Source organism: Xenopus laevis, chromosome 6L (genome assembly GCF_017654675.1).
Source record: "Xenopus laevis strain J_2021 chromosome 6L, Xenopus_laevis_v10.1, whole genome shotgun sequence".
NCBI lineage: Eukaryota > Metazoa > Chordata > Amphibia > Anura > Pipidae > Xenopus > Xenopus laevis.
Window position 1 is genome coordinate 66,783,430 of NC_054381.1, and position 18,152 is coordinate 66,801,581.

General features: G+C 36.6%; 1 protein-coding gene across 2 annotated transcripts in view; it reads right to left on the reverse strand.

The window, feature by feature from the left end:
• pou6f2.L (POU class 6 homeobox 2 L homeolog) overlaps nucleotides 1–18,152 on the reverse strand; it is a 191,659-nt gene that overhangs the window by 23,950 nt on the left and 149,557 nt on the right. For both annotated transcript variants that reach the window (XM_018267592.2, XM_041566140.1), the window contains exons 6-7: nucleotides 9,853–10,002; nucleotides 116–319 (exon numbers count right to left, since the gene is read on the reverse strand). In XM_018267592.2, coding sequence (XP_018123081.1) covers nucleotides 116–319; nucleotides 9,853–10,002 — 354 coding nt within the window. The remainder of the gene's footprint in view (nucleotides 1–115; nucleotides 320–9,852; nucleotides 10,003–18,152) is intronic.

Genomic DNA, 18,152 nt, shown 5'->3' on the forward strand with positions numbered 1-18,152 from the left:
GCAGTTTTTCTTTTGCACCTTCAAAAATGACTTTTGCCAAAAATTAATCATTCTGAATTTGATGCAAGTTCACTAATCCTTGTATCTGAAACATCATGGCAGATGAGAAAATTACCTGTTGTCCGGGTTTGATTGGTGAAAGTGTTATTCCTTGTGTGTTGATCACTGGCAGGATCTGATTTCCTATTACTGTGGCAATGATCTGGCCTTGGGCATTGGTCAGGAGCTGTGGAGTTATTGGTTGCACTTGAAGTCCCTGAGCAGCTCCTGTTGCTTGATTTGACATCGCATTTGGCATAAGTGGGATCGTCCCAATAATCTGAATAAGATAACATTGTTTACTTATTGTAGTCATGAAATATTCTGGATAATATGGTAATATTTTGTATTGTTACAAAATATAAATACTGTACTTCAAATCTAAGGGGGTTGTTTATTAAAGGTTGAGTTTTTTTATACCCAAAAAAATTTAGTTTTCAAGGGTATTTTTCAATCAAAATGTAAAAAAAATATAATTTGGCTTTTTCAAGATGAGGGGGCACATTTACTTAGCTCAAGTGAAGGAATAGAAGAAGAAAAACTTTGAATCTCGAACGTTTTTTTTGGCTACTTCGACCATCGAATTGGCTACTTCGACCTACGACTTCGAATCGAACGATTTGAACTAAAAATCATTAGACTATTCGATAGTCGAAGTACTGTCTCTTTAAAAAAAACTTCGACCACCTACTTCGCCTTCGTTCGATCGATGGATTAAAATCCTTATAATCGTTCGATTCGAAGGATTTAATCGTTCCATCTAACTATTATTCCTTAGATCGTTCGAGCGAACGAATAGCGCTAAATCCTTCGACTTCAATATTCGAAGTTGAAGGATTTTACTTCGACCCTAAGTAAATGTGACCCTTATTATATCTTGAACATGAAAACAGCTCCAATTTATAAATACTCCAGCTATAACCTATTGCGGCCATGTAGAAGTCAATAGCAGCGGTCCCTTCAACCATTGTAGCCTTCATGAAGTTCGGGTTTTTCAGTGGGTTTAGATTAATTCTATTTTTTGGGCTTTTCACCCCAAATTCACTGATTTAAGTTTTTTCTTAAATCAGAAAACGTTCGAGTTGTGAGTTCATTCGAAAACTCGACCTTTGATAAATAACCCCCTAAATGTATACATAATCTTTAGTCAGAACCCTCCTTTAACTCCAAACAAGGGTACATGTAATGGAAAATGTCATTCAGTCATAGTTCCAAGAATATATAGGATATCTCACCCTAACTGATCACCAAACTGAGCTTTTATAGGTGTGTAGGAGAATAAGTAGGATTTCTCCCCAACTATTACCCTAACAGACCTTCCCTATTAAAAGATTCACTAACTCATTGTATTTACCATTTAAGACACAATATATTGGTGAGTTATATGTTTGTGGCATACAACATTTATTTCCAACAAAAAAGGGATGCTTTTTTCAGAAGATATTTTTGAGAGTAAGGAATAGCTTATTGCTATAGGTTACTGCCCAGGTGTAAATTTGCCCACAAATGATTGAGCACATTGATAATTGAGTCCAGGTGCCATCAATGAGGCCCTGGAAGTTAAATAACTTCCTGCACCCTATATAAATGACAACTTTATTTTACCTGTCATAGGCTGTATTTCTTGCAAAAAAGCTACATAGGCTATTTGCATTCAATTTTAAAATTACATTTGAGTGAGTTTTACTTGAAGTGTCTAACAGCAGCGGTCAAGACAATGAAGATGCAAGCTATTGATTTAGCAAATACTGAAAACAAAAATTTGAAAGTAATACACCTGTCAGATTAGAAATTGTATATCATTCTGAAAAGAAGGCTAATGAAAGAATTGAACTGTACTATTGAAGAACAGTGTCTATTCTATTTGGAATGTAAATTGAAAAGCACATTCTGCTGTTGTAGAAATCACTTTGCTTGCTCTGTACATTACAGACATGATCCTATTACTCTACCTTATGACTTACAGCAGCAAGCCAAGACTAAGCAGAAGAGATGCATACCAAAATGTACAAAAAAAGTTGAATGCTTTGGAGTCATTGATCAAAATGGAATATTTTATAGCAATTTTCCTTCAATCTAATTTGAAAGTGTGAAGGAAAGCTGCACCAAATACAGCAAGTACTAAAATCATAACAGAGTAATATCCATTGTCAAGCAGACAGTATAAACAGAAAATAAAGTTTCATGGCATTTATAACTGATGCTGGATATACAGTAAATTCTGTAGGAATAACAATTAATCATCAAAAGTGTGGATGTTTTATTATTATGTAGGTTTTTTTTCTTCTCACTTCATGCGCATCTGCCTCATGACAAACATTGCCATAGACACCTTTATATATTAACTATGAAAATGATCTTCAAGAAACATATCATGGTCAATCCACCAGGAGATATGGTGAATGGTATGGCGATTATTTTTTCCAGATTTATGAATACACATGAACACTCAAGTGGATTCTGTGCAGTCCCCACAGTTTCTAAGTTCCGATAACATTTACTGTGTCCAAGATTAAATTGTCTCTCCTTAGAAAACAAAGATACATACAGTACATAGAACATTTCCTATCCATGAGTTTTACTATTGTGGTAATTTGCCACCTAAAACAGTCCACAGTCAGTGGGAACTGTATCTTCAGTGTTCAAATTTATATAACATTTTTTTAGACAACGGAACAATGTGATTTTCATTGCTTTTTAAACGTGAGTTAACATGATTGTGGTTAGCCCATCCAAGTTTATTCTTTAACTAGACATTAAGCCCGTTAAATTAACGGGCACTAGACGGTCCGTGGGGCACATGCGCAGTAGCGCAATCCCACGGACACAGGGACTGGATGCAGAGACACTTCAACTTTATTATATAGGATGCAATAGTAGACAAGATTTTATTACTATTGTTTCACCAATCTTGTGCAAAAAATATTCCCTTTGGAAAATTTAAGGATGTAAGTATTAGGGTAGAATTCCACTGTGTGGCCCGAGCCCGTGGAGCCCGTGGAGTTCTACCCTTAAATAAGAGACATTCCTGGAGCATAGAGGTTAATCTAAATCTTGTACTGCCAACATAGTATTGAGAAGCCTTTTTATAAATTTTCAATAAGAAAATCAGCATTTTTAAGAAAAAAGTGTTAATCCCAGGAAAATATAACATAGGTATGAAATATAAAGGATTTTTTTTTCAAATATCATTACCCTTTTAAAAGTTTTTATTTTTGATTTCAATAAACAAAAAACAAAAATTGACAAAGCAGGAGTGGGGTTGTGGGAAAGGTCTTAGGGGGTGGTCTGGGGGGGATAAAAAGGGGACACTATCATCTATCAGTAATGATCATCTCTGTCATTAGTGTCTGAAGTGGGAACATCTTCTACCCATCTGTTGTAACATTTCCCTCTCTTGAAATTAAGCAGATTGTAAATATCGGTTAGTCCTTTTTCTTAGGTGGGATCCTGAGCACCGTCTCTAAGGCTGGAGGCTCCAGTTTGGGCATAGATGGAAATTGTGTATGGAGGGCATGTCAGACTTGCATGCACCTGTGCAACATGATGCTAGGTGATTTAAATTCTTGGGATAGCTATGTAAACAATGATCTGTATAGAGTTGGTTAAGATATTTAATTCTATATCCCAGATTTGTGGGCCAAGAACCATGGGTAGGTCTTTCAGAGTAGGATTAATAGTGGGTGAAACTGTGTGGATGGCAGATCTGTCAAGTTTCAGAGCTTTTTTTCCAGGATAGAGTACCTGCCTGGAAGGTGCAAAGTTTACATCCATTTTGAGTTTCACACCAAAGGTTGGCCAGGCATCTAAAGGAGTGGCTGCAGTTACATTTGGTGTGTCTTCTGCTGAGAGACCAAGCAGTCTGGCTACATGCTTTTGTTGCTAGGCTAAGTATTAAAGAAATAAATGGAATAAGTAATAATAGAAATAATAAAGAATAAAATGTGGCATGGCCAGGCCATCTTTGTCTTTTGTTGTAGTTAGTGCTGTGAGCTTTGTTTGTGGTTGTTTATTTATCCAACCTGGAGAACAGTGCTGCATATAGCACAACAGGTACATTATTAGTGATGGGCGAATAATTGCCAGGTACGAATTAGTGGCAAATGGACCGCTGGCGCATTTTCGGAAAAAACGGACGCCGGCGTCCAAAAAATGGATGCCGGCGTCAAAAATGGACGTCAGCGTCAAAAACGGACGCCAGCATCAAAAACGATAAATGACGCCATTTCGCAAAATTTTCGCTGTTTAGGAATTTCTTGGGTAATTCGTGAATTTTTTAGCGAATGAAATGGCCCAAATTCGCCCATCACTATACATTATGAAACAAATACAATAGTTTGTACAAAAGTATAGTTTTAAACATTATGGGGTATATTTATCAATGAGTGAAGTTAGAGGTCGCCACAGTCCTCTAGAGTGAAATTCCGCCACTCTCCATTCATTTTTATGGGATTTTAAAAGAGTATTTATCAATAGGTGGAAGTGAAAGTTTATCCTTTGATAAATAAGACTTTCAAAATCCCATTTAAATGAATGGAGAGTGGCGGAATTTCGCTCTTTGATAAATATACCCCATTATTTCTACCCCATAAATAGTGATGGGCGAATTTATTCGCCAGGCGCGAATTTGTGGCGAATTTGCGCAATTCGCTGCCAATGAATAAATTTGCGAAACACCCGTGAAAATTCGCAGAAAAAATTCGCCGGCGTCAAAATTTTTTTTTAGAAAAAACGGACGTGGGCGTAAAAAACGGGCGCCGGCGTCAAAAACAGGGGCCGGCGTCGGCAAAACGGGCGCCGGCGTCAAAAACGAGACGCGCAAAATTTGCTAATTTTTCGGCGAAGCGAAACGGCGCAAATTCGCCCATCACTACCCATAAATTAATTTGGACCAGATGGACAGTTTATGTATTATGATACACATTAATGATTCTATGTTTATATCGCAATATTTGGTTAGATCTAAGTGGATCTGTATCCTCAAGTACTTCAATTGTTCAACTTGTTGATTGTGTAGAGCAAGGGCATGTTTTGCTGCAAAAGGTAAACCGATGGGTAAATGGGTAGATTTTGCCCAATTAATTGTTAAGACAGAGGCCATGCTAAATAGGTCAACCACACACATCAGTAATTGATGGGCACCCCTAATTATGTTGTCAACATAGAGGACATTTTTTTCCTCTAGTGTGGAGTCTCATTTTGCGCTAAATAGTTTTCTGCTGAACCTTACAGGTCGTTGGCAGTATGTGCTGTCATTTTCACACAGACATTTTCATCTATACCGAGATGGGGTTGAAGAATATGTAAAGGTTATTATTTATATTGACTAATTTCTCATACAATGGAATACAGCAGTTCCTATCTACCGTCAAGTGTTATATCCACCATCTCCTATCTCCCTCGGTGTGTTATTTACCATCTCCTGTCTCTCTTGGTGTGTAATCCACCATCTCCTGTCTCCCCCAGTGTGTTATCAACCATCACCTGTCTCCCTCAGTGTGTTATCCACCATCTCCTGTCTCCCCCAGTGTGTTATCCACCATCTCCTGTCTCCCTCAGTGTGTTATCCACCATCTCCTGTCTACCTCGGTGTATTATCCACTAGCTCCTGTGTCCTACTATAATAATTAATACACTATAATAAAATAAATGAATAATTTAACATGAAATTAGAAACTAACTAACTTAAAACTATATGAAGGAACAAGAGACCAAAATGTAGTTGTTTTGAATTTGTCCCGAACCTTTTATTTTAATGTTTTTGCCACTGGATGCATTTCTTGGTGCCTTTGTTCAATTGCTATCCTCCAGCAGGTTTGAATTAGCTTTATTATACATTTGCATAGTTTAATGGGCCTATTTATTAAACACCAAAGCTGCTAAGAATCCAAATCCAAAAATACTCCAGTTAAAACCTGTAAAGGTTCTGCAGAAGTTAATTGCAAATGTCCTTGAGGATGTTTCTTGACATTGTGATCTGCACTGGTTTCTGTCTGATAACCCGATAAATTCGGGTTGTTGTGACAAAATTGTGCATCAATTCGAATTGACCCTCCAAAAATTAAACTTTATCGAATTGTCCCACAAAGTTGTTTTTTTTTGCATTGACTTTTCCTAGCTGATTTTTTAATAAATGAGTTAAATTCATGATGGGAGTTAGTTCAACTTTGTTTTAATAAAAAAAACTAGATAAATGCTAGTTTTAGTAACTACCACCCTAAATGTCATGGAAAGGAGAGCTTTATACATCATTAACCACTGTATACTGAAGTTAATACACAAAGGCCAAAAAGCTCTTAGCAGTTTGTTTACAGCCTACAACTAAATACTATTCTTTAATAATGAGGGCACATTTCTTTGATAGCTGTAGGACTGACTTTCTGACCTAATTATGTCAAACAGTGTCAGAGCCAGAGATAATTCAAAGACCAATGCATCCTATGCACTCAAGATATTCTCTACATTCTCTCTCTCTCCAGGTATTCAGTTTTCTTAGAGAGCAAATAATAAATATATAATGAGCAACTTATGTCAATACTGGACATTTTAAAACAGAAAATGATTGATTAATAGACTTGATTTTTTTAACAAAAATATTCCACTTGCACGAAGCCTCATAACGTTGGGCACATATAGGGGCTTATTTACGAAGCCTCGATTTTTTCTGCTTTTAAAGGATTTATTATATCCCAGAGCTGCTAAAAATCCGAAAATACTTGAAGAAGGAATCCATGACTGACAAAAAAACTTGCTCATCACTATTAATGCGATGTTCCTTAAAATGTTTCACAAAAAGGTATTCCTATACCTATGTGCAATTTGTAATCACTGACAAAGACCACCTGCAAGGGACTGAAATGTTGGGCTTATGCATTGGGCATTTTTTTTTTTTAGTGTTAACTTTTATTATCATTAATAATAATAACTTAAAAATAAAATATTAAGTTGTTTAACACATACAGGATAAAATATGCCTATTAAGCTATCTGTCTAGCTATCTGCAAATGTGTTTTCTTGCTATCTATAGATACAGAGATTTCTCTTCTCCTGTTATTCCAAAAACTGTTCACTAGAGGGTGCATGCCATCTTCAGTACTACTAAGAGACTCAATATTTGTTTTCAAAAAGCAGAAATGCAGACTGTACATCATTTCCAAACTTTTTGAGGATTAAATAATTAAAAATAATCTTTATCCAACCTTGAACATCTTAAAAAGGTACTGACACCTGCAAACAAGACATCATATACATTTTAAAAGATGCCCATTTGTTGTAGTGTTTTTCTTTTCTTTCTTTCTACATGTATCATAAAGTGAGTTTCTAGATCTCTAAGGTTATCTTCTTGGGAAAACTTCAGAACTATAATTATATTATTATTATTATTATTATTATTATTATTATTACTATTATTATTAACACAGGCATACAGATTTCATAAAACCATTAACTTATACAGGATGAAGGAAGTGGGTCCTGCTCAACAGAGTTTATAAAAATATGTAAAAATATGGTACACAGCTTTAAAAGTGTGCTGTGTTTGTTCATGGCCTTGGCATGTGCACTCATACTCATCAGATTCTATTCAGTCATAATGTATCTTCTGGGCAAGTCAGACTTTTGGGGTTATGTCAGAGTCGGACTGGCCTGCCAGACTCCCTGGAAAAAACCCGGTGGGCCCCGGCCTTGGTGGGGGTTTGGTCCAGGTTCAGACCTGGTCTGGGTAAACACTTAAGCAGCTGCAGGCGGCATGGCCCACCACCCCCCGCTGCTGTCTCCATCCATCTATTTGCTTCTGGCCATAGTTGCTGCCAGTACCTTGCTCTATACTCTGGTTGGAGCCGAGGGCCAGAGACTCCTGTAATCACGTGACTGTCCTACTTTGAATTCTGGGGGTTATTATACATGGATTTGCCCCTGTGCCATCCTACTTTGAATTCTGGGGGTATTATACATGGATTTGCCCCTGTGCCGTCCTACTGTGAATTCTGGGGGTATTATACATGGATTTGCCCCTGTGCCGTCCTACTGTGAATTCTGGGGATTATTATACATGGATTTGCCCCTGTGCCATCCTACTGAGAATTCTGGGGGTTATTATACATGGATTTGCCCCTGTGCCGTCCTACTGTGAATTCTGTGGGTATTTATACATGTAATTGCTACTGTGTCCATCCTTCAGTTTTTATATATTTTTTAATTGGGGGGGTTGGCAGGGGGTGGGCCCCCACGCAGGGGGTCCCCACCCCCAGGCACCCCAGTCCGACACTGGGTTATGTAATAAAAGGTACTAAGTTTGCCCAGAAGCAGTCATCCATATCAACCAATCAGCAGGTAGAATTTACTGGTCATCTGTTTAAAAGCAAACATCTTACTGGTTGCTATACAGTATGTTACTGCAACTGGCCAAACATAGTGCCCTTTATTACACATGGGGGTTTGTGTACAACTAATGGCAGTTATAAAAATATAGACAATTAAATATGAAAATGTTACAATTCTCTGGTACCTCACTGCTCATACGACATAAGTGTGTGTGCGCTAAATGCAAATGTAAGCATGCTATATGCACCTTTCCCCCATACAAAATTATGGGGAAAATTCCAGGAATATATGTATTATGTACTGAAAAATGTTGTATTACACTGAATCTATGCACCTTGGTGAAGGACATTATCTCTACTGCAAGGTATATTTTGAGTATTGCAATAAGCTACATGAAACAGCGTTTGTTCAGCATATTATCATCTTTCATTTAGAATTCAGTAATGTTTTGAGACAAACATTACAATCTATATACATAACTGTGTGCTGCAGCAACAATCCCGTGCAAAATCACAATATATTGGTAGGATTGTGAAATGGATTTAAGCCTCAGTATTTATCACTAATAGGTATGAAATCCTAATTTTCCTGTGTGAGCAGCTAAACTGACTGCTTCTTTGCAAGCATTATACACATTGGTTAGATTCTTAGAAACACCCCGCCAAATCACAGATGAAACAGGCTCTGTATAAGATCTGTTGTATAAGATGATGGTTTGATGAAAGGGATTGAAAGCCAGGTTAAAGTAGACATTGAAAGGTTATTGTAGAGGGCACATTGTTCATACAATCCTCTTTAAATACGTGTGGTGTGCACCTGCGATAAGATGATTCATTAGATATGGTCTTACTTTGACAAGCTCCATCGTTCAACACCCAGGATAGTGATGGAACAATTCTGCACCCACCCTCTAAATATGACAAGGTCAGCATATTTTCTAGATTGTGAATGGGGGTGAAGTGTAGTTTTAGGTTTTTTGTTTACTATCTGTGCAGCCATAGAACGAATCTACATGAACACTGAATAACACAACCAGTTTACACTAAGGTTTTTATAAAATAGAAGAATTCATAAATATTCACTTTTTTGCGGACTGAGAATAGCAAATCATAGCATCTGTGGAGTTATCATAAATGCATGAATACTTTTTGAAGAAAGAAGCAAGTAAACTATGTTCCGATATTATTTTAAAGCTTTTTGTAATGGAATCTTTTTTCATCTTTTCAGAATGAAGGCACCAAAAGACCAAAAGTATATATGCTGTCAAGATTCAGATCTGTTTTGTGAAATGGACTTTGCTATTTTGGCCATATACGAGCTCAGTCTTGCAATTAAAGTGCTATTGCATATACAAAAAACATTCATTTATAAGTCTATTGCAAGCTAGTATGAACTGAATTTAAAGAAAAGCATCACTGTTCTAATGTGATTTAGTAGACATGTCACTGCATTGTTTTTGAGTTACAGCATGTTCAGCATTTTAGTTATTACCTGTCCTTGTGCATTTGTGACTAGCTGACCTGTAACCCCTTGTAGACTGGAAAGGGCATTACCAAAGGCTTGTGAACCTGCTATTGACCCCATAGCTGCTGCTGCCGCCGCCGCTGCTGCTGCTTGATTTGCTAAAGGATTATTAACCATCTGCAAAACAAAGTGTAGGGAAGATTAAGGATATGTATTAAAACAATGAGTATTTATGATATACCTATATATATATATATATATATATATATATATATATATATATTATGTTTATTTATATATAATGACATGATCATGGTTTCCACAATGATTTTTTTCTAATTCATAAGCAGGAAATGTCTAAGTTAATAAAATGAACGAATAATTGATTAATTAATTAACTGTTAACGAGCACAAACCTATTACAAATAGCACCAAAATGTGTTATGGGTAATTACCCCTGAAGAAGTATATGTTGTATACGAAACGCATTGGGTTTTCTTTTGAAATAAAGTAAAATTATTTATCCTAATTAAGAGGATCTTTATTATTATACGACCCTGCAAGAATTAATCCAATAACTACTCCCACGAAACTAAGACACAACAAAGTTTCGCAAAGTATTCATGGTGAATCTACAGACCGGAATCATTTGGGACCGGAATCGTCCCACCATAGAGTCCCACGAAGAAAGCATTCCATCTGGGAAGAAAAAACACCAGCATACCATGCACCGCAGACTGAGGGAATTGGTGAGAACACCCCACAACCAGGACACACTCTGTAGTTGGAAATCCCGTAAGTACAAACCTGGTGTGGGCCAATTAAAAGATCCCCGCAGTACTTCACTATTTGCGGCTTTTCATCTAATAGGTATAACCCAGAGGGAGACGTCCATCTTTCAACATCCTATGAGCGCGAATGTGTACTACTGAATGTGAGTAGTTCTAATTTCACAAAATGAAAGTGTTTTAAAGTAATGAAAATATCATGTACTGTTGCCCTGCACTGGTAAAACTGATCTGTTTGTTTCAGAAACACTACTATAGTTCATATAAACAAGATGCTGTGTATCAATGGCGAAAATTGAAAAAAGGCTACATGGCACAGGTTAAACAGTTGATAACAGATAACATCATGTTCTACAGAGCTTATCGCCTATCTGCTGTGTAACTAGAGCCTTTTTTCCTTTGAATGGCTGCCCACATTGCTACACACCAGCTAATTTTTATAAATAATAGTAGTGTTTTTGAAGCAAACACAGCAGTTTTACCAGTGCTTTACACTACATTATATTTTTATTACTTTAAAACACTCTAATTTTTTTGATGTTACTGTTCATTTAAGGAGTCAGAGGTAGAAGGGCAGAATATGTGAATAGTCAGACAAATACTGCTTTTTATGGCAATTATATTTACAAATATATTTAAATACTGAACATTTGTAATTAACATATATTGTAAAGTTGCTTAACATTGCATTTTTATTTTTTTCACTACATACAAATAGTATTTGAATGGCAGATCTATTAGGTCATGGGATGCTGACTTCTGCGTTAAGTACATATAACAGTTGTAACAGGTTGTTACATTGCAGTTCCTTGTAGAACCATTTGTAGGAATGTAGTAAAATAACAGGCATACAATATGCCCTAGAAAGGAAAGGAGGATAAAACCTACCAACAGAAAAAGATTTTTCCTAGGGAAGAGATTGTGTGAGCTTAGGATCGACTACTGGTGATTCACATACTATTAATGAGTGCTGAAGGAAGAGCCATGTGATAGGATCAGTTGATATAGCAACAAAATGTACAAAAGAAAGGACCACAGTTAGTCTCTTGGATCCCCTTTAATGGATAAGAAGATGTAACTTCATAATCTTGGGTATTATGCTCCCCCCCAAGACCTCTCCCCTCCGTCGCTTCCCTCTGCCTCCCTGCCTCCATCCCCTCCAGGACTCTAACACCCTCCCCTCCAGCGTTCTGCGCATGTGTGCACACAATGTGTTCAGGAGCGAGCACGTCCGCGCGAGCGAGTGCGGAGGAGAGCATGGAGGAGAGCACAGAGGGGAGCACGGAGGGGAGTGTGGTGGCTGCCTGGTTGCCTAGGGCACCCGGTCAGCTTGGCCTGCCACTGCTCTCCCCTTTTGGTCCAGAAATAAACTCTCTATATCAAAATAGAGAAATATTCAAGATTCAAGATTAGCCCAAAACATATGAAAATTTTTGACCACATTTGTCTTGCTAGACCAGAGAGGGGCATATCTTACTACAAGACTATTACATCTAGAAACTAAATGGATCTTTACTCTGGCTACAAGATTTCCATGAAAAACAAATTTGATGTAACTTTTTACTTTTGAATTAATACTGTCACTGCTGGTGTATGGCTAGATTTTGCAAATCCCCCATCAATCAGTTTCTCTCATTATTGTTTATTGTGTTTTCTTTATAAAGGTCTTGTTATTTTGAATTGCTTTCAACATTGAGAGTACCAAGATGGCATTTAACCATCCCATTAGAGTTTGGTTTACTTTGGTGAGGTCATATCTAAGGCAACCACTAGTGTTAATTTATGTTGCCTTATGTGATAGACTACATTGTTCATAATGCCTATTGGCTCTCTCCCCCTTTAAATATGCTGTGGGATATTGGATTATTCAGCCTATGATTAAGGGGCCGATTCATCAAGCTCGAGTGAAGGATTCGAAGTAAAAAAACTTCGAATTTCGAAGTGTTTTTTGGGCTACTTCGACCATCGAATGGGCTACTTCGACCTTCGACTACGACTACGACTTCGAATCGAAGGTTTCGGACTAAAAATCGTTCGACTATTCGACCATTCGATAGTCAAAGTACTGTCTCTTTAAAAAAAACTTCGACCCCCTAGTTCGGCAGCTAAAAGCTACCGAAGTCAATGTTAGCCTATGGGGAAGGTCCCCATAGGCTTGCCTAACTTTTTTTGATTGAAGGATATTCCTTCGATCGTTGGATTTAAATCCTTCGAATCGTTCGATTCAAAGGATTTAATCGTTCGATCGAAGGAATAATCCTTCGATCGTACGATTGTAGAATTTGCGCTAAATCCTTCGACTTCGATATTCGAAGTCGAAGGATTTCAATTCCTAGTCGAATATCGAGGGTTAATTAACCCTCGATATCCGACCCTTGATGAATCGGCCCCCTAGTGTCTGAAAGATACAAAACACGTAAGGCTTTATCCTTATGTACCTAAATTAACTACTAATTATTTTACAAGTCTGTCTGGAAGATTGGCCTTTGGAAGTTCATGCTCTTTTTTGATAAGTCAATTACTAATCAGCCTTATATTGTGACATGTATATTCTATGTGTACTGTATATTTGAGTAAGTCCCTAAGCTTAGTAAATGACAACAGCACAGAACACGTGCAGTGAATTAACAAAGAAGAAGATTGGGGGCTACTGTGGGCATCTCCAGAGGCACAGACCATCCCTGCTAAAGGGCTGTGGTTGCATTACAAACAAAACTTTCAATTAATTATATAATACATGTTGCTTTGTGTTAAAAAGATAAACAATTTGCAATATTACTTTAAATTATTCACATTTTACTTTAAATTTCTACAAACCCACCTGCTCGTACATAGTTGCATACTGAACTAATTTAACATACAATATGAATTATGTGTATCCACACCTTTCTCCCAGGGAAATTCACCTAATTAGTACTTCTGTTTACACTCCAGAATTGTACAACCCTACCAGTGCTTAAAATAGCCCTATTGATTTTACTGGAATACTCAACAGAAAGGGCAAAGTGGGCAAAGGGATCCAAGCTGAAAGCTAGTTCTTATAGATATGCACAAATAACTAAACCTCTTTGGGTTTTTTATTATTGAGAACAACAAGTTAATGTAAGAGTACTTGGTGGTCTAGTGGGGTGGCGGGGATGCCTGCCTGCTGCTCCTGTGCGCCACCGCTTCCGGGTTTCCGTGGCGCTCAGGTAGTTTCGCCTATATTTGGAGCACCAAATTCAAATATTTAAAGGTGCAAAGGTTCCATTTTCATTGCCCAACGTAAAGGCCTATTCCTATAATTTCAAGGTGCACTCTATTCGTGTTCCTGACCCTTGTCTGTTCCGGACCTTGCCATTCTGCCACCTGTATCAACCTCTGCCTGTATTTGACTATTCTTTGAACTCCAATTTTGTACCACACTACTGTTTGGAACTCTCTCCTTGGTCCTCTTACATTAAGTGCTGGTGGCTTCTGAGTAGTGGAGGGCTCCTACCGAAGCCAAAGGAGGCTGCTATAGGCAGAAGAGTGAGCTGTGACTGGGTCCTTGGAGTTAGTTCTGATTTTGGGATACCTTACAGTTAAGTCACCAGACTGTGTGCACTGTATTAGTTAGGTTTCTGTTCTCTATCTCTAAACTAAGGTCTAACCCTTTCAATGTTTTATTCGGGAACCACCATTCTATGAATTGATCTGGATGACAGGCCTGGTGATATTTACATTGGATTGCTGCAGGTATTACTTTATATGCTCACTAATACCATACAACGATTGAGCTAGTACAGATCTAAAATTTGTCATTAAAACAGATGGCAATTATACAGGTACAAAGCTATCAATTGTCTTCAACTGAAGTTTGAGATTGCGATTGGGTTCACTGTCCAAGTGGAAGAACATGAAACGTAGTTTCAAAATCAACAAAAATGCTTTTAAAATCAGCCAGATCCTATATTATGAGTGAAATCATTCCAACTAAACTAAACATGAGACAGAGAATCATACTATAAACAGTAAATAACTGATATTTATTAAGACCACATAACTATTTTCAAATAACTTTGCTTTTTTCTTGTTGTAAAAGTAAAGGGATATAAAAATACTATACAATCATATAGCTGAACCATAACTACTTTGCCAAAAGAATGCAGTGTCTGTATTTTACTTTATTGATTATAAAATTAGTTCCTTACAATGGGACCCTACACTGTGATTATTCAAAGTATGTTTTGTCCTCCTAAAATACTTTTATAAGGTTATCCTTTGATGTTCTTTTCATCTATGCTGTTTTGCTGGCTTCTGTAACTGCCACTCTTCTTTACAATAATCTCCACTGCCACTGTCGCACACTCCTTTCACTATCACATTTTTCTATCTTGATAATGCTAGATTTGAAAATCGTGTGCAAGCACAATTTACTATGGCAAATAACTCACAGCAGGATATAATGAGAGGACGTGTTTAGAACCACACAAAACTCCTATTGACACCTACTGTGAGTTGCTACCAAAGGGATCTCAGGAATAAAAGGCTGAAAATATTCTATTTCCAAACGCTTTTTTTCCATGTTAAATTATTTTTGTAAAAAAAAGAATTACAGAATGTAGACATATAAAAGTCTCATCTGTGGAAACAGATACCATGTACAGAATCTTAGTTATCAAAATAACGTTTTTTTTTTCAATGACCTTTATAAAAAAAGCTCAAAATCAATTAAGTAATACATTTATTTAATATGTGATCTTTTACTATTAACAGAGATGTTCTGTCCAACATTTGACTTCTGGTTTTCCTTGACTTTTACTGCAAAAGTCACTGTGGTAATTGATTACAATTGTAGAATTATATTCATGTGAGAGAATCTGAAATGATTATTAGAAATGCTTCTTTTTTCAGCAATCAGTACCATGTCACTATCTTTATTTGAATTGAATTAAAACTAAGGCAGTGTACTAATGGATCCAATTTTTTAAAATAAACTTTTATTCTTCAAATAAATTTTTTACAACCCTGAAATTAACAGGGTTGCCAGAGATGGGTTTTTAAGGAGCTTCCGTCTAATTAGTAAGGTTTTGCAAATATAGAATAACAAAGCGGCTGACAAATTGTATAATTATTGGGTAAGACAAGACCATATGCCATAAATCACCTGGTTCTATAAGACATCTAGTACACTAGATCACTTCACGGAGTTAAGTATGAAAGAATTGTATCTATCTGACTTGGTCAATAGCTATTACAGTACAGTAGAGGTTATCAGGTATGCCATCTTTTTTGTCTCCTACTTGCCAGGCTTTGTGCACCTCTTCCCTGCCCCTTGAGGTTAAATCTAGACAGATTGTAGACCAAGGCAACCTGTATGTAACAAAATCCCTTTTTTTCATATTACTCCCCCCCCCCAAATAACATCTCACTGGTGATGCAAACTTTCCAAAATAAACATCCTAAGTACCCCTTTTTTTATGTCTCACTTAGGGTGACATTACATTCTATAAAACCCTGCCCTCTGAAATAATTGTCAGTCTTAAAAGAACACATTATGGCAGCATGCAGAAAAAGATGCCACAAATCAGTCATTTAAGTTAAGGGGGATATAGAGATTCTTAGAATATAAACAAACTGTAATGTAATAAAAACTGACAAGCATCTGTAGCTAACATCAACAAATCAGTCAATGATTCTATAAAATCCTACTGATATTTGGTCTGAGAATTGTGAAACGTAGAAAAAATTCGGGAAACAGCAAAAAATTCACAAAACGCAAATTTTTATGTGTGCGCAACAATGTTTATCGCTCCAAATGCATTAAAGTCACTAGGAGTTTTTTCTTGTGGCATTGTTTTTTGTCTCTGCAACTTTTTTGTCCAAATGCATTAAAGTCAATGGACGTTTTTTCTTATGGAGACTTTTTTGTCCAAAGGCATTAAAGTCAATGGGCGTTTTTTCTTATGGCGACTTTTTTGTCTGGTAAAATTTTTGTCTTGGCAACTTTTTTGTCACAGCAACATTTTCCGTGGTTTCGCTGAACAATTAGCAGATGGCGAAATTTGCGAATTTACGAAATTTCGCTGCAAATCCATGGCTGCTCATTAATATGTATATCTATTTTTGGGTATTGCTTGTTTACATAATTACTGCCTATTTACTTCTTGGTTCATTTCAAAGTTCATAATAAATGTATAAACAAAGTTAATATTTTGCTGTAAAATGTAATTTAACAGACCCTAATATAAAGTCTAAATATAATTAAGATGATTTTGTAATTAAATGTTTCTAAAATATATCTCTGTGATATTTCATAAACTATTAATTCATCATTTCCACATTAGTGTCATGCACATTAAACTTGAAATAATACATAATCAGATTTTTACATTATAATGCTCCATATTGAAATGTTTAGCAATGCAATGAGAAGGAATACAAATCTAGAAGTTACTGCTGAAAGTAAAAGCCATATTTGGAAATGTAATAAAAGACCTAAAATGTAATTCTTTCATTTCCCAACACATTCGGGAGCTGACTACATGGTCACTGGGTGCAACAGTCCATGTAATCTTGGATATGAAAAAGAATTAGAATGAAAGTACAAAATAGACACCTAGATCAGAATATTGGGTAAAACTAGCATATTATCCCAATCGTAAGCTTCACCTGAAATTTTTTAGAGAAACACAGAGAAATTCCAGTCATTTCTCATTACTCTGAAGGTCAACCTTGCTGGGAAAATTGTTTCTGCTTTACAATTCCCCAAACTGTAGAAAGCAGTTAGAGTTTTGGACAAAAACTAATGTTGCATTCAAAGGGAAAAGAGGCTGATATGGCAGCCTGCTATAATAAGAGAATTTTTTACTCTTTCCACTTCCCTGTGAACCTAATCAACTGTGACATGAGAAAATATACAGGGCTCACCCAGCCAGAATCTGACTGCCACCTGAAAGTGTCCTCAATATTCCACTGTTTGGGACTCTACAATGATCCTTCCGACATCAGTTGTGAGCATGTACATCAAAATGCCATTAAAATGCTCACAAACACCTCCTGCTCACAGTCTTGCTCTCAAAACTCCAATCGAAGTCCGTCTGTAAAGACTCCCTAGTGGTTGACTAAAGGTTTCTTTCGTTTACTAATTTGAAAGCATTTGCTAATGGAGAGTTGTCTTGAGAAATCTAAAGCTCTGCATGCCAAAATGTCATTAGAGGCAATATCTTTATACTCAATGTTCTGTAAATCCTTTCAAAACAGTTCAATATTATTCATTGACCTACCAACTTCTTTTCTTTCCTAAAATTAATGGTATTCACTAATTGCACTGTACGGCGAAGGACACAGTGTTTCAGCATATATTACATTAATGCATTAGAATGGATGTGAACTGAGTCATTTGCCTGCAATTATATCACAACATGCATTAATGCATTACTGATTTTGTATTGGATTAGATAATAAAGCTTGTATAGTGATGTGTAAATATATAGATCAAGCTAAAGCTAGTTATAGCTACACTGTTACAAAGTGTTTTTCCAAATGATATCCAGGACAAATAAATATCACTTTACC